This window comes from Prionailurus bengalensis, chromosome X, assembly GCF_016509475.1.
Source record: "Prionailurus bengalensis isolate Pbe53 chromosome X, Fcat_Pben_1.1_paternal_pri, whole genome shotgun sequence".
Lineage (NCBI taxonomy): Eukaryota > Metazoa > Chordata > Mammalia > Carnivora > Felidae > Prionailurus > Prionailurus bengalensis.
The window spans coordinates 15,142,926-15,159,147 of NC_057361.1; the positions used below are offsets into that span (position 1 = coordinate 15,142,926).

General features: G+C 38.9%; 1 protein-coding gene across 2 annotated transcripts in view; it reads left to right on the forward strand.

Annotated features, from left to right (window-relative positions):
- PPEF1 (protein phosphatase with EF-hand domain 1) overlaps positions 1–16,222 on the forward strand; it is a 109,914-nt gene that overhangs the window by 39,678 nt on the left and 54,014 nt on the right. For both annotated transcript variants that reach the window (XM_043570118.1, XM_043570117.1), the window contains 2 exons: positions 5,594–5,757; positions 14,872–14,986. In XM_043570118.1, coding sequence (XP_043426053.1) covers positions 5,594–5,757; positions 14,872–14,986 — 279 coding nt within the window. The remainder of the gene's footprint in view (positions 1–5,593; positions 5,758–14,871; positions 14,987–16,222) is intronic.

The window sequence follows — 16,222 nt, forward strand, 5'->3', positions numbered from 1 at the left end:
GGATGAGAGTTCCAGTTGCTCTCCGTTCTCTTCAACACTTGGAGTTGTCTGTCCTTTTCACTTTGGCCATTCCGCCAGGTATGTAGTAGTATCACATTTCTGCTTTAATTTGTGTTTCTTTGGTGAGCGTCAAAATTGTGTGCCTTTTTGTGTATTTATTGGCCATATGAACATCCTGTTTGGTGAAGTGCCTGTTCAGGTCTCCTTCCATCTTTCTATTGGGTTAGCCACTTTTTTTCTTACCAGTTTTGAAGAGTATCCAAGTATTGTAAATACGAGAATATGAACCTTTGTTAGAGAAACATATTGCAAATATCTTCTCCTAGTCTTTGCCTTTTGTCTCCCCAATCTTTAAATGCCGTCTTTCGATGATAACAGACATTCTTGATTTTAATGTAGTACAATTTTTTTTTCTCTTTATGGTTAGTGCTCTCTGCATCGTAATTGAGAAGTCTTCGCCTGGTATCAATGTGTGTGTGTGTGTGTGTGTGTGTGTGTGTGTGTGTATTTGTGCAAAAATAAATACAGGAGAAACCTATAGGATGAATCAGAAACTAATGACATTGTTTACCTACAGGGGATGAGTGGATGGGTGGGAACAGGGGAAAAGGAATGGGAGAGTTGGGTAGAGGACTGAGGGAGGAGTAACATTCCTCTGAACGTACCAAAATAGAACACACACAGTGACAAATGAATTTCACCGTATTACAAACGAGTAACAAAATCACCTCATGGAGGTGGTGAAGAAACAAACTAATCTAAGTAACATTGGAGAATAGGGCTTTAAGTATAATGTGTCTTGATGAGGGTTCATTTATATTTTCGCTGTGTGGGGTTTGCCAAGCTTCTGTGATATCTAGGTTGGTATTTTCCATCAGGTTTAGGAAATTTTTACCCATTAATTATTTAAAATACCTTTCAAGTCTAAATATCTTTTTCTTTGTGCATCCCTACTTTTAAACTTAGAAGGCCTTGAAATATTTAAAATGTGGATCGCTATGCCTGTATTTCTAGATTTTTTTATGGTTTGGCTTTTAAAAATTTTAGCACTTCATACATTTTGGATTTTTTATATTAAACTAAAAAAGGAAATTTGGATGCCTCGTGGTTGAAAACAATTTAAAAACACAGCTAAAAAGACAATGTCCAAGCAGTTAACCAATTTTTCCCACAATATTTCTGGTAATGTACCTTTTCACCATGGTTTATAGTACCTCCTTCATCATGTATTCATTAAAAAATGTGTAATAGGGCATATTTCTAGGCTGTCGTTTCTCTTATACATCTCTCTATTATAGAGTCCTTGAATCTTACTGATCTGATTATTGACATAACAGAAAAATCGATGTACAGATTAGTTCTGTAGGTTATTTCCTTTAAAAAATGTTCCAGCTTTATTGAAATATAATTGGCACATAACAATGTATAAATTTAAGGTATACAATGTGGTGATTTCACATACGTGTATATTATGAAATGATTACCACAATAAGGTTAGTTAACACTCCCCTCATCTCACAGTTACAATTCTTTTGTGTATGGCAAGAACTTTAAAAATGTACTCCTAGCAACTTTCAAGCACCCCAAAGAGGATTGTTGACTAGGGTCACTGTGCTGTGCATTACTGTAGGTTGCTTTCTGATGGCCCTCTTTGGTGGGATGGCTCCACACAACGTCCCCCAAGGCCTGTTTGGCAGAAGGGCTGTGACCCTAAGTGGGGTATATTTAGGGACCAGAAGAAGATCACTTCACATTTCCGGAATAATGGTTTGAACTCTGAGGCACAGGGTTAGCGGAGACATTCTGGGTGTTCCGCGGGTGGGAGGTGACCTGGAAGCAATTCATTCCTGCGTCCTACTACTTAGTTGCTCAAACCAGTTCCTAGGACTTGATGGGGAGACTTCACACATCCACTGCACAGGTAGAGAGCGGCAGCCGCTGTACGTAACAGTAGGTTTAAACTAGAGCTTGATGGAAGTGGGGAGTGTGATGGAGTGTGCGCAAGTGTTGTTTTGACTATTCTTTCTGCTTCCCCGCTCGGCCAAAACGTCCTATCAGACCCAGCTATTTTATACTTTTTGTTGTTATGGTCAATAGGTTATTTTCCCCATTCTGTCTCCCCGGTGATTCTTGGTAGTCTTTAACAAGCCTTTGATTCATACCTGTTTGTATTGTGCTCCTATCGAATAACAATGTTAATGAAATTATTATTGCTGGCATTTGTTAGAAGTTTGCCGTGTGCCATGTCTTTTAAGTGCTTTAAATATTTCATTTAGTCTGCATGACAAACCACTGAGACTGCTAGTGTTATCATTCCCTTTTGTCAGATGGGAATGTTGAGGCTTAGGAAGTAACCTCCCGAGGTTGTGCGTCTCAGCAGTGGTAAAGCTGTGGTTCAGACCACTGTGCTTAAACCTCTGTAGTATCGATCCTGTCAGTTCTGGGAGTTTCTCAATTGATTTTCGTGAGTATGGATATTTAATCACACTGGTCACAAGTAATGTTATTTTTGCATCTTTCTATCCGGTAGTCACTGCTCTTAATCCGGATTCATATTTGAGGAATGAAATAACTATAAATGCAGTTCAATTGGTGCTTTTTCCCCCCTAGCCATATTTGGAGCTTGTTTTCAAAGTGACACGTGGGTGGCAGAGGCAGAAATTGTGTGTGTGTGTGTCTGTGTGTCTGTGTGTCTGTGTGTGTGTGTGTGTGTGTGTGTGTGTGTTTAATTGTGGGCTTTAAAATTTTCCCTGTCCAGATTTTGAGTTTTACTGGGAAAAAGAAACAATTATACGTGGTGGGGTATTTTTGAGGCATTTTCTTTAGAACAACTTGTAAAGGTATCATTTGGTTATAATTCAAGATTTCATTATATTTAATTAGTTTAGATTCATGTTGACAGAATTGTGAATCAAATAGGTAAGGATTCATTCAAATTACATGTTGCACAAATCTTCATGTATTGTTGGCATTCATTAAATTACTCTTATTAGTTATAATAGTTACAGCCCACAGTACTTGCCTTTGAACTGTTGAAGCTTTTGATTGTGTTCGTATTATGATCCTCCTTAGCTACCATATTAGGAAGAGAATCTGTGCTATTTTTTTTAATGTGGCTAAAAATCAGCAAAAGGATTATGATTTTTTAAAAAAAGGGCCACGATTTGATGTTTACTGATATTTCATTTTGGGTAGCTTTTTCTAAGAATTGGCACAGGGAAATGGAACTTGTAAGGATTGGAGGTCAACGAATGTATGGAAAGAAGGGCCAGACCAAGCTTTTTTTGTGCATTTTATTTTTTTTTTATTTTTTATTTTATTTTATTTTATTTTATTTATTTTATTTTATTTTATTTTTATTTTATTTTTTTTCAACGTTTATTTATTTTTGGGACAGAGAGAGACAGAGCATGAACGGGGGAGGGGCAGAGAGAGAGGGAGACACAGAATCGGAAACAGGCTCCAGGCTCTGAGCCATCAGCCCAGAGCCCGACGCGGGGCTCGAACTCACGGACCGCGAGATCGTGACCTGGCTGAAGTCGGACGCTTAACCGACTGCGCCACCCAGGCGCCCCTTTTGTGCATTTTAAAGAAGAAAAGCAATATTTTAATTTTGTTCCTAAAAAACAAGACTACATTTTAATGACTGGAACGGATGCAATTGGCTTGATGTGCCAGCTGATGAGAAAGGGGGAGTGGACAGAGCATAGGTGAAGGCAGTGATTGGGAAAAGAAAATCGTTTCATGCTTGTACTTCACACTGTTGGGTTTACTCAATAAGTCAGTTATAAGATAATCTAGTGAGGCTGGTGGGGCTCTTTTTATTTTTCCTTGTTGTTGTTGTTTGCCCAAGAGGAGCCCGATATTTCCGTGTATAGAGTTAGGAAGATTTCTCTCTGAGAATGGAGAGGTACGATGGTTAAGACGGTTAACTGGAGTATTTAGGCTTTACTGCTTGCAGAGTGGAATCTGAGATAAAATTTACCAAGCTCCTCTGCGTTTCTAATTTTCAAACATAAAATGGAATAATTAAGTTATTCTCAAATCTCAAATCAAATCCAAATGAGAAAAATACCCTGTGCTGGGCCACACTGAAGACAGACATTATTATTCCTAAATTTAACTTCTTATAAAACATCATCAACCACCACCAAAGAAGTATTGGAGTATACAATAACTTAGTAAGCGTGTTTAAGTTACCAAATATGACTTATTTTAGAAAAATGTTTTCAACTTTAGTTCTTAACTGTAATCTCTCAGCATAAATGGATCGTGGAAAAAAAAATGTATTCTATTTACATCAGCTAACGTCACACCTGCCAAACATGTCCACTCTAAATATTCAAAAATATAGAAACTTCTTGCACAGAACTTCTGATTGATGGGCTTGGTAGCAATTCAATGCTCATGAGTTGAAGTGTACATCGTCATCTTCTATAGCGGTTATCTATTAAGGAAATAATACTGTGTGTTAAACAACCACAATAGCTCGGTGGCAGGTTAAGAGACATTTCTTTTTGCCCACAAATCTACAGGTTATCTGAGTGCTTCTCCTGATCTTGGCAGGCTTGATTTGGTGGTTTTTCTCAGGTCTTGGCTAGAATTCACTCATGTATTCGGAGATCAGCTGGCTAGTGACTGATCTAGGATGGCCTTGACTGGGGTGACTCCGTTTTGCTCCCCATAGTCTTGGAGCTTTCATTAGACTAGCTTGGGCTTTTTGGTAGTCGCATGGGTTCAAAAGAGAGAACATGGAAGCACGCAAGGCTTGTAGACTTTGGTGAGAGTAACTGCAAATCACGTGCAAAAGAGCAAGTCTAGGAGTTGGGATGGACAATTGGAGTCACTTTTGCAATCAGTCTATACCGTATCCCCTTTCATCTTTCTCCACCTGAATTGGCCAGATTTCTGTACTTGGGCTGGCTATTTCATAGGCAGTCTAGCAAGAAAGGGACTCTGAGTCTCAGCCCCTACTGGTAGGGGCAGTGCAGACAATCTGTTAACGTAGAAATGTGTCTCTGAATGAGAGGCCCTTTGGGTATTTCTGCCTGCGGTTCGTCATCTAACTCTATTTGCTTTGTTAACAAGAAGAAAAAAAATCACACCAAAAAAATCTGTTTCTATCTGAAGAGAGAAACAAATCGATTACAGCCAGGTAAAGTTTGAAGTGTTTCACGGGAAAAACTGAATATTGCAGTTTAATTTTCTGTAGATCATGAATAGCACAGATGTTTGAATCAAATACAACGCACTGTTATGTTTTCAGCCCTATTTGTAAAAATCCAAGATGTAAGAGTGGGCAAAAAAGGTAGAGGTAGTTTCAGAGCATCAGAGTACCTCGGCTGACCAGTTTTCCCTGTGTTTCTCCTTTTCCTCTCCACCAATCAACTCACTGCTTTGATACAGTATCCACTCAGGAAGGGAGGAGGGTGATTCATGTGAATATACCTAATGATCTGAGAACAGATCCTTCCTCATGGTTATATGTGAGATATCTTGGTATTCATAACATGTAGCACAGTGCCTTACACAGGCTCGATATTCAACAAGGTATTGATTGAATTTAAGTATAGTAATGTCTTTCCTTTTCCAGAAATAGTTGCTCGACTTTTCGGTAGCACCCTCCAGGACTACAAGGATAGACAGGACTATGTCGCATTTGTAGACGTCCCAAACTCCTATAACGGTCCTCGACTGCAGTTTCCTCTCACCTTTACTGATATTGACTTACTTGTTGACGCCTTCAAGCAACAACAGGCAAGTGGAAGCAGATACCGCCCTGATTCTTGTACATAACATGTGCTCAGTGACCATCCGTTGAATGAACGGATGAAAATACTGCAGCAGAAATGCGTTCTCTTGGGGAAAAGCTTCATACTGAGAGTTATCCTCTGCTTTGCTTCACCTATTAAACCGAAGTCTCCTCGGATGTACAGAAATCTCCTATCTATAGGCTCACTGCATTCCCTTTTTTTCTTTTTCTGAGCTATAATTCATATGTCATAGAATGCATCATTTTAAGGTGAGTGGTTTAAGGGTGAGGGGATGGGCAAAATGGGCGAAAGGGACTGGGAGATCCAGGCTTTCAGTTATGGAGTAAGTCGTGAGGATAAAAGCTACAGCCTAGGGAATATAGTCACTGGTGTTGTAATGGTGTTGTATGGTGACAGATGGTAACTACACTTGGGAGCACAGGGTAACGTGTAGACTTGTCGAATCACTGTCCTACACCTCAAACTAATGTAACATTGTGTGTCAACAATTCTTCAATTAAAAATAAAGTGTACAATTCAGAGATTGTTAGTATATTCACAAAACTGCACAACCCTCACCAATATCTGATTCCGGAACATTTTTGTCACCTCACAAAGAAATGCCATACCCATTCCCATTCCCTTCTCCTTCACCCCTGGCAATCGCTAGTCTAGTTTCTGTCTCTGGGGATTTGTCTCTCTCGGACATTTCATACAAATGGAATTGCGTAATATGTAGCCGCTTGGGTCTGGCTTTTTCACTTAGCGTGTTTTTAAGGTACATTCATGTCCATTCATGTCATAGCATGTTTAACTGCTCCTTTATTGCTATGCATGTTATGTGGATATATATATTCGGTTATATGGATATACCACATTTCATTTATTCATTTGTCACTGATGGACATTGGGATTTTTTTCTACCTTTTGGCTCTCATGAAGGAACATTCACTTACAGGGCGCCTGGGTGGCTCAGTTGGTTAAGCGCCGACTTCGGCTCAGGTCACAATCTCACTGTTTGTGAGTTCGAGCCCCGCGTCGGGCTCTGTGCTGACAGCTTGGAGCCTGGACCCTGCTTCAGATTCTGTGTCTCCCTCTCTCTCTGCCTCTCCTCCACTTACACTCTGTCTCTCTCTCTCTCTCAAAAAATAAACGTGAAGAAATTAAAAATAAACAAATATTCACTTACAAGTTTTTGTATAAACATGTTTTCAGTTCTGTTGAGTATATGTGCCTAGGAGTAGAACTGCTTGGTCATGTGGTAACTCTGTTTAACTTTCTGAGGAATCGCTACGCTCTTTTCCACAGTGGCTGTGCCATTTTACCTTCCCACCAGTGACGTGGGAGGGTTCCAATTTTTTCACATTTTTTGCCAACACTTGTTATTTGCTTTTGTTTATTCTTTTTAATTTTATTTCTATTATGGCCATCCTAGTTGTGTGTTAAGTGGTATCTCATTGTGGTTTTGATTTGCATTTCCCCAATGACTGAAGATGTTTAGCATTTTTTCTTGTTTACTGGACATTTGCACACATTCTTTGGAGGAATGTCTATTCATATCTTTTGCCCATTTTAAAATCATGTTATTTGTCTTTTTATTATTGAGTTATTAGAGTTCTTTATATATTCTGGATACAAATCCCTTATCCGATATATGGTTTGAAAATTTTGTTTCATTCTGTAGGTTGTCTTTTCTCTTTCTTGATAATGTCCTTTGATTCACGAAAGTTTCTAATTTGATGAAGTCCAATTTATCTATTTTTTTCTTTGGTTGTTTGTGCTTTTGGTGTTATATCTAAGAAGCCATGGCCAGATCCAAGGTCATGAAAATTTACCCCTTCTATTTCCTTTTAAGAATTTTATAGTTTTAGCTCTACATTTAGTTCATGAAACATTTTCAGTTACTTTCTGTATATGGCATGAGGTAGGGGGCCAACCTCATTCTCTGCATGTGCACATGCAGTTGTCCCAGCACCTTTTTTTGAAGAGTCTGTTCCTTCCCCGCACTGAGTGGTCTTGATACCCTCATTGAGAACTAGTAGACCTTAGATGTGTTGTTTTATGTCTGGACTCCCAATTCGATTCCATTTGTGTATGTGTCTATCCTTATGCCACTACCACATTGTCTTGATTTCTGTGACTTTGTAGTAAGTTTTGAAATCAGGAGCTATGAATCTTTCAATTTAGTTCTTTTTCAATAGGATTTTGGCATTTGGGTTCCCTTGCAGTGAACTTGAGGATTGGCGTTTCCATTTCTGCAAAGAAAGCTCATTGGGATTTTGGTAGGGGCTGCATTGAATCCGTGAATCACGTTGGTTAGTATTACCATCATGCCAATATTAAGTCTTCCACCTCATAAACACAGGATGTGTTTCCATTTGTTTAGGTTATCTTTGATTGCTTTCAGCCATGTTTTCTAGTTTTCAGCGCATAAGTGTTTCACTACCTTAAATGTATTCCTTGGTATTTTATTCTTTTGATTACTGTTGTGAAAAGGGATTGCTTTCTTAATTCCCTTTTGGATTGCTCATTGTTGGTATATAGAAAGAGAACTGGTTTTGTGGGTTGAGCTTTTACTCTGCCACTTTGCTTTGCTGAATTCATTTATTAGCTCTGGTAGTTTGTGTGTGTGTGTATTTTGAAATAATCCATCTACGGGATCGTGTCATTTGAGAGTAGAGATAGCTTTAGTTGTTCCTTTTTGATTTAGATGCCATTTCTCTCTCTCTCTCTCTCTCTCTCTCTCTCTCTCTCTCTCTCTCTTTTTCCTAATTGCTCTGGCTAGAACTTTCAGTACAATGTTGAATAGCAGTGGTGAGGGCAGGCATGCTCGTCTTATTCTTGATCTTAGTGGGAAAGCTTTCGGTCTTTTACCATTGAGTTTGATGCTAGTTGTGGGTTTTTCATAGATGCCTTTCATCACGTTGAAGTTTTCTTCTATTCCTGGTTTTCTGAGTGGCTTTATCATAAAAAGCTGTTAGATGTTGTCACATACCTTGTCTGCATCAATTGAAAGGATCATGTGTTTTTTCCTTCACTCTATTAATGTGTGTTATTACACTGATTAATTTTGTGTCTGTGTTGAACCGCCTTGTATTCCTGAAATAAATCCCACTGGGTCAAGGTCAATGATTCTTTTTAAAATTTTGTTGGGGTTTGTTTGCTGCTATTTTGTTGAGGTTTTTTGCATTTTGTTCATAAGGGATATTGGTATGTAGTTTCTTGTGGTGTCTTTATCTGGCTTTGATATCAGGATAGTATTGGCCTTCTAGAATGAGTTAGGAATTGTGTCTTCTCCCTCAGTGTTTTGGAAGAGTTTTAGAAGGATTGGTGTTAAAGCTTTAAATGTTCAGTAGAGTTTACCAGTGAAGCTGCTCTTGGACTTTTCTTTGCTAGGATGTTTGATCACTGATTCAATCTCTACTTGTCCTAGATCTGCTCAGATTTTCTATTTCTTCTTGAATCAGTTTTGGGAATTTGTGTGTTTCCAGGAATTTGTCCATTTCATCTAATGTATCTAATTCGGTAGTGTATAACTGTTCATAATATTCTCTTATCGTTCTTTTTGTTTCTTTAAGGTTGGTGGTAACGTCCTCACTTTCATGTCTGATTATAGTTATTTGCATTTCCTCTCTTTGTTTTTCTTTGTCGTTCCAGCTGAAGGTTTGTCAATTTTGTTGATATTCTCAAAGAACCAACTTTGGGTTTTGTTGATTCTCTCTATTGTTTTCCTGTTATTTATTTCATTTATCTGAACTCTAGTCCTTATTTTTTTCCTCTGCTAGCTTTTGGTTTAGTTTATTCTTCCTTTTCTAGTTCCTTAGTGTCAAGTTAGGCTTTTCATTTGAGAACTTTCTTTTTTTTAATGTAAATTTCTCTCTGAGCATTGCTTTTGCTGCCATCCCATACATTTTGGTGTGTTGCGTTTTCATTTCTGTTCATCTCAAAGTGGTTTCTCATATCCTTTATGATTTCTTCTTTGACCCATCGACTGTTTGAGTATGTTGTTAAGGGGCACCTGGCTGGCTCAGTTGGTTAAGCGTCCAACTCTTGATTTCAGCTCAGGTCATAGTTTCATGGTTTGTGAGACCGAGCCCTGCATCAGGCTCTGTGCTGACAGCATGGGCCCTACTTGGGATTCTCTCTCTCTGCCCCTCCCCTGCTCTCTCTCTCGAAAAGAAATAAATAAACATTAAAAAAGGAGTATGTTGTTTAATTTCTACGTATTTGTGAATTTTTCAGTTTTCCTTCTGTTACCGATTTCAAGTTTTATTCCATTGTGTTCAGAGAAGATATTTTACATGATCCCAATCTTTTTAAATTTATCGAGACTTGTTTTGCGGCCTAACATCTGGTCTATCCTAGAGAATGTTCCATGTGCTCTTGTTAAAAAATGTGTAGCCTGCTCTTGTTGAGTGGGGTGTTCTTTTATTTTGTCTTCAGCTTGTGTTGACAGAGATTTCCTTGAACACCAGGCACCAGAGATAGAACGAGAGAGAGAGAGAGAGAGAGAGAGAGAGAAAGAGAGAGAGAGGCAAGATGGCCTCTGTGTTGGTACACTCCTTCACTACTTAGCTAGACTGTTTACAAACCTGTTTTAGCCTTTACTTCCTGCTTGCACTGCCTTTTTTAAGTTGCCTTCTTTTTGATTCGTTTTGATTTGTCGGGCTGCTGTAAACGTTGTTAACCAAAGTTCTGTGAAGGTTGATTCTGACAGTTTTTTGGCTTGAGTTTTCAGTGTTTCTATGGAGGGATAGGACCTGGGAGCTACCTATTCCCTTAGTTTCTCTGACATTACCCCCAAACCCTCATTTCTTAGGTTAGGACCCTGCGGGCATACCCCAGGAGTAAGGGTGAACTAGAAGTAGACTGATTGTATAGGGATTGAAGCAAAACTTTGAATCATCTAATTCCTGAAATTGAATTGAGATTATCCTAGATAGCTGGTGTTCCTAGCCACCTGCCAAAAGAAAAAGTAAATCCTCTCTAGAAGAAAGTTGGCCTCAAATTATTTCTTCAAGTTTTCATGTACAATGTCCAGAGCTTTATACAAATATTAACTTTATACAAATATGCCCACAAGGCATAGGGGGATACAAGATTCATGACAGAAAGCGGAGGCAAACAACAAACGATGGAAAAGGACCAATATTTTGATAATGGCATTATTGGACTCAGAGTTGAAAATAAATATGCCTAATATGTTCAAGGAGATAAAAGATGTGACAAAAATCCAAGGATCTATAACAGAAAAGATCAATAATTCTGACTTTATAAAAATGAAAAAAATTATGTTGTTAAGGGAAGAATCAAAGTTTCAAGGTAAAGTACAGTGTGCTCCCATTTGTAGATATATATGTACTTTTAAAAATTAAGATAAAATTCACATAACATAAGATAGATCATTTTAACTATTTTTAAGTGTGCAATTTAGCAGTTTTTAGTTTATTCAACATGTTGTGCAGCCATTACCACTACCTAGTTCCAGAACATTTCATCACCCCAAAACAAAACCCTGTACCCATCAAGCAGTCACTTCCCATTCCCTCTTCTTCCTAGCCCCTGGTAACCACTAATTTACCTTCTGTCCCTACAAATTTGCCTAATCTGGACATCTCATACAAATGGAATCATATAACATGTGGCCTTTTGTATATGGCTTCCACTTGGCAAAATGTTTTCAAGGCACATCCATGTTTTAGCATGTGTCAGTTTCTTATTCCTATTTTCAGTTGAATAACATTCCTTTGTGTGAATATACCCCACGTTTTATTTGAGGGATTATATATTTATAGAAAAGAATATATCATAACATATATTAATATTGCCTACTCACATCTGGTTATATTAATTTTTATATGCCTGCAAACGCATAGAATATGTTCTGGAAAGATATTCAAGACACTCTTAACATAGGCTGTTTTTAGGGACTGGTCCATGGAAGAAGGAATACTCTTTTTTACTATTTAACTTTTTATTTCAACTAAAAAATTGAACTTTTTTCATTTGAAAACTTACTCTTTCATAAAAATAAACATCCTTTAAAAGTAATATTTTCCTACTTCAATATCTCTAAAATAATATGAATATTTTAAGTTGCTGTTTACTCTATCTTTGTAAATGTGGAAACCAACATGTAAGTTAACTCTTTTGAGTAACATTGTAACTGTAAACACAATTATAATGTTACTGAAAGACAGCATTGTAAGCAACTACTGATATTAGACAAGTGATGTTAGCCAGTTGAAAATGGGCCCAGGGGCCCCTGGCTGGCTCAGTCCATAGAGTGTGTGACTCTTGATCTCGGGGTTGTGAATTTGAGTTCCAGGTTGGGTGTTGAGATTACTTAAAACAAACAAGCAAAACAAACAAAAAAACAAAAAAACTACTAATGAAAAAGGTAAAAAAAAAAAAAAAAAAGTTGTTTTTTTTTTTTTAAAAGGCCCCAGAAAGACTTTTTTAATATTAGGATCTTTCTGTCGTAGCATATTCTCAATGTTTTTTCACTAAAACAAAACAAAACAAAACAAAACAAAACTGCCTTTTCAGACAGCGCTTACTCTGATTAATGCTGCAAATAGACCAGAAAATCTGCAGTGGCAAGTTAAGTGCAACGTTGGGAATCAATAGACTAAATGTGCAAACTGAAATAAGTCATTGGTTTAAGGTGTTTTGCCTGTTCCTCAAAATTTCCTTAAAATGTGGCTAAGGGAAAGTTGACATTCAAGATTTGACTCAAGTTGTGGATTGAATGGATTTCGAATGCTTTTGTGGAGAAGATCTTTAGCAGTTTATTAGGTCTTGGAGAGGCAGGAAATATAGGTCTCTCCACTAATCTCCATCCAGGGCGAATTTCTCTTTCCTCCTGATTCTCATATTGCCTAAAATCCTGATCCGTGTCCTTAAAAAATATATTTGATCATCAAAATTGTCCAAACTTAAGTCATGTTTTGGGGGTCTGGGTTAGAAAATAGTTTTAGTATTTTAATAGCTCTGCAAATAGAAATTTTAAGACACTGAGCCAGATTGTTCCAAGGGAATAAAGGATTCCATCTGTTCTGAATCCCATATCCAAAGCGGTATCCGAACAATATGTAGATATGACCCCTCTCTCAGCCTTTAATAATCTAAACCAGTGCTGTCCAGGAGAAATATAATGTGAGCCACATACATAATTTAAAATGTTCCAGTAGTCACATTAAAAAAGTAAAAACATACTGGGTGTAGAGATTATTTTTAAAAATGAACTTCATACGGGTGCCCGGGTGGTTCGGTCGGATAAGCGTCTGAGTTCGGCTCAGGTCATGATCTCACAGCTTGTGGGTTCGAGCTCCACATTGGGCTCTGTGCTGGCAGCTCAGAGCCTGCAGCCTGCTTCGGATTCTGTGTCTCCCTCTCTGTCTGCCCCTGCCTCACTCACACTTGCGCCCTCTCTCTCTCTCTCTCTCTCAAAAATAAAAAAGCTTTTAAAAAATTTTAATAAAAAAATTACAAAATAAACTTAAAACTGTAAAATAAGTGAAAAAAACTTTTAAAATTTATTTAATCCAACATATGGAATTATTATCATTTTAATATGTACTCATGTTAAAAGTGGTTAAGGAGACATTTTACTTTTTTTTTCTTATAAGTCTTTGAAATCCAGTGTGTATTTTGTACTCACAGCACATGTCAGTTTCAGCTAGCCCCATTTCAAGCGGTACAAACAGTCCTTTCCCATGAAGTGGTGTTAGCATCTGTTCAGTTTGTATCGGCTATATTACTTTGGGGATTATGTATTTGGAATATTTTATAATTTAAAAAAAAGAGAGAGTATAACATACTCGATTTAAAACAAACAAACAAAAAAAGCCCAGTGGATGTTGTATGGAAACCACTTTGACAATAAATTTCATGTGGAAAAAAAAAAAAAAAAAGCCCAGTGGAGAAAGCGGAGTAAATCTGTCCAAAACAATGATGTCATCAGCACTGTAATTGGAGGAGAGCAACTGGATGAACAGTCATAATAGGAGATAATCCAAATGGTTTATTTGGGTTTGGAATATGTTTTGTATTTAGACTAGTATATAAATGCACTTGCTGTTCTGTAAACTCTCCCTTCTGTGTACCCAACATTGGGCCACACCTGGGATTCTTGGCTCAGGGGTTTCTTGGGGCTGCTCTGGCTGCCTTGTGAGATCTGGGAACCCAGCGCCACCACCAGGTTGCCATCCCAGGTGGCAGGATGTCCCAAACAAATGCAAAGCGGCCCATCTTGCACACTCTCTCTCTCTTTCTCTCTCCTTTCCCTCCTTCTCTGTTATTTATTCATTTTTGTCTGCATGTTTCCCTGGGGCAAGGGACTCTTTTTTCTTCCCTTTCACTTCTTTTGGGCCCTAAGGACCAAGAATAACCACAGATGTTCTGTGAATGGGTGATGTCAGTTAAGAACATGAAAGTAGGGGTGTCCGGGTGGCTCCGTCAGTTGAGCATCGGACTTCAGCTCAGGGCATGATCTCGTGGTTCGTGGCTTGAAACCCCGCATCAGGCTCACTGGTGTCAGCTCAGAGCCCTCTTTGGATCCTCTGTTCCCCTGTCTCTCTGTCCCTCTCCTGCTTGCACGTGTTCTCACTTGCTCTCTCTCTCTCAAAGATAAATAAAAACATTTAAAAAAACCCATGAAAGTACAAATGTCCTAGGAGCCATTCATTCATTCAGTTTGCAGATATCTAGTGAGGGCTTATTATATGCCAGACACAGTGCTAGAATAATCTTTTTGAGAATAATTTTTTTTAATTTTTTTAATGTTTATTTTTGAGACAGAGGGAGACAGAGCATGAGCAGGGGAGGGGCAGAGAGGGAGGAAGACAGAATCCGAAGCAGGCTCCAGGCTCCGAGCTGTCAGCGCCGAGCCCTATTCGGGGCTCGAACTCACGAACCGCGAGGTCATGACCTGAGCCGAAGTCGGACACTTAACCAACTGAGCCACCCAGGCGCCCCCTTTTGAGAATAATTTAGAGATTATCCTGCAATATAGCTTCCAGAAATGTGCTCATATGCTCCACCTTTATAGCTTTCTACGTAGTCATGCTTTTCTTGCTAGTTCATTATATATTTTTCCTCTGCCTCACCCTCACAGATACTTCATGCTCGTTACGTCTTAGAGGTGCTATTTGAAACCAAGAAAGTCCTGAAGCAAATGCCGAACTTCACTCACGTAAAAACCTCTCCTTCCAAAGAGATAACAATCTGTGGTAAGTTTCAGGGCAGAGCTGCCAAATTAATATTTAGGAGCGCCTTGGTTCTACATCATTTGCTTAACTCGAAAACCGTGTAAATTGGACTGTATTAAGGGAAAAGTGTTAATATAGAGTGATCTATCATGATAATACTGTTCCCCGTCTTGTCTTTGTTTTGCATACCAGCTGGCAGGAATTAATTACGTGAGAAATTAAAGAACTCAGGGCTTTTTATAAAGGCAGGCAGCATTTTAATACGGAAAACCACCCATGGGTGGAATAAGCCTTCCTTGCCCTCCGTCTAGCTCTCATTATCTTTGTTCCATATTACTTTTCCTAGGTGGGCCACTATGTGCCGCTTAGGCTGGGAGGCGAAAAGCCCCAGGCAGGGTGGAGATGCAACTCTTCTCTGCCCTTGGCTGCTGTTTTAGATTTTTCCAACTGGTCTCTGCAGCTTTCAGAAGAGTGGGAATGTCCTAGAAATCTGTTCCTTGTTCTTCTAAATAACAAGGCTGGAGATTTTGTTATCATATAGGCCAGCCTGGCAGGATATTGCTTCAAGAAACAGTACACATTGAAATTCAACACAGTTGGTGCTCAGCAGGCTTGCAACTGTTTGAGAATGGGGTGCGTGGAAGGAACAGCAGTTCCCTTAACTTCTAATTAGGCCTTTAGGTTACAAAGCAGTGATTGTTATTTTCCAAATCAAAGTGTAGCCTGTGTTTCTTTTACCGTGTCAGGTAGAAGCGGATTTGACAATCGAGGGAAACCATTTCCATTTCTAGCATCTGACAGTGGTGAGAGCGACCTGACTCGGGCTTCTGAAGCATCTTTAATGACGCAGTTCGAACCTGATGAGGCCAATGCATCTCTGCCTAACAGACGATGCGTCTCAGCAGTGGGCGCCTTTTATTCAAAGCCTCACCGGCTCTGATTTTTCACAGAGATTAAGAATCTGAGGCCACGCAGCTCAGGAAGCCGTGCCGACCCATGGAGCTTGTGGGGCCAGGGCTGTATATGCTACCAGAGTGTATGGAATAAGCTTAACAGAACACGAGATCTGCTCCCACGTGTTTCCAGTATACCCCCAGTTGCCACTGCAAATTTATCTTTGGGTAAAAGGATCTAGAAGATGTGAATTAATTACAGGGCAAGGGAGTCCTGGAATCCCACAGTGTAAGAACTGAATGGTTCTTACTGAGACTAGCCTATCACTTGTTCTTGTGGATGAAATTGAGGTGCAGAGAGGAA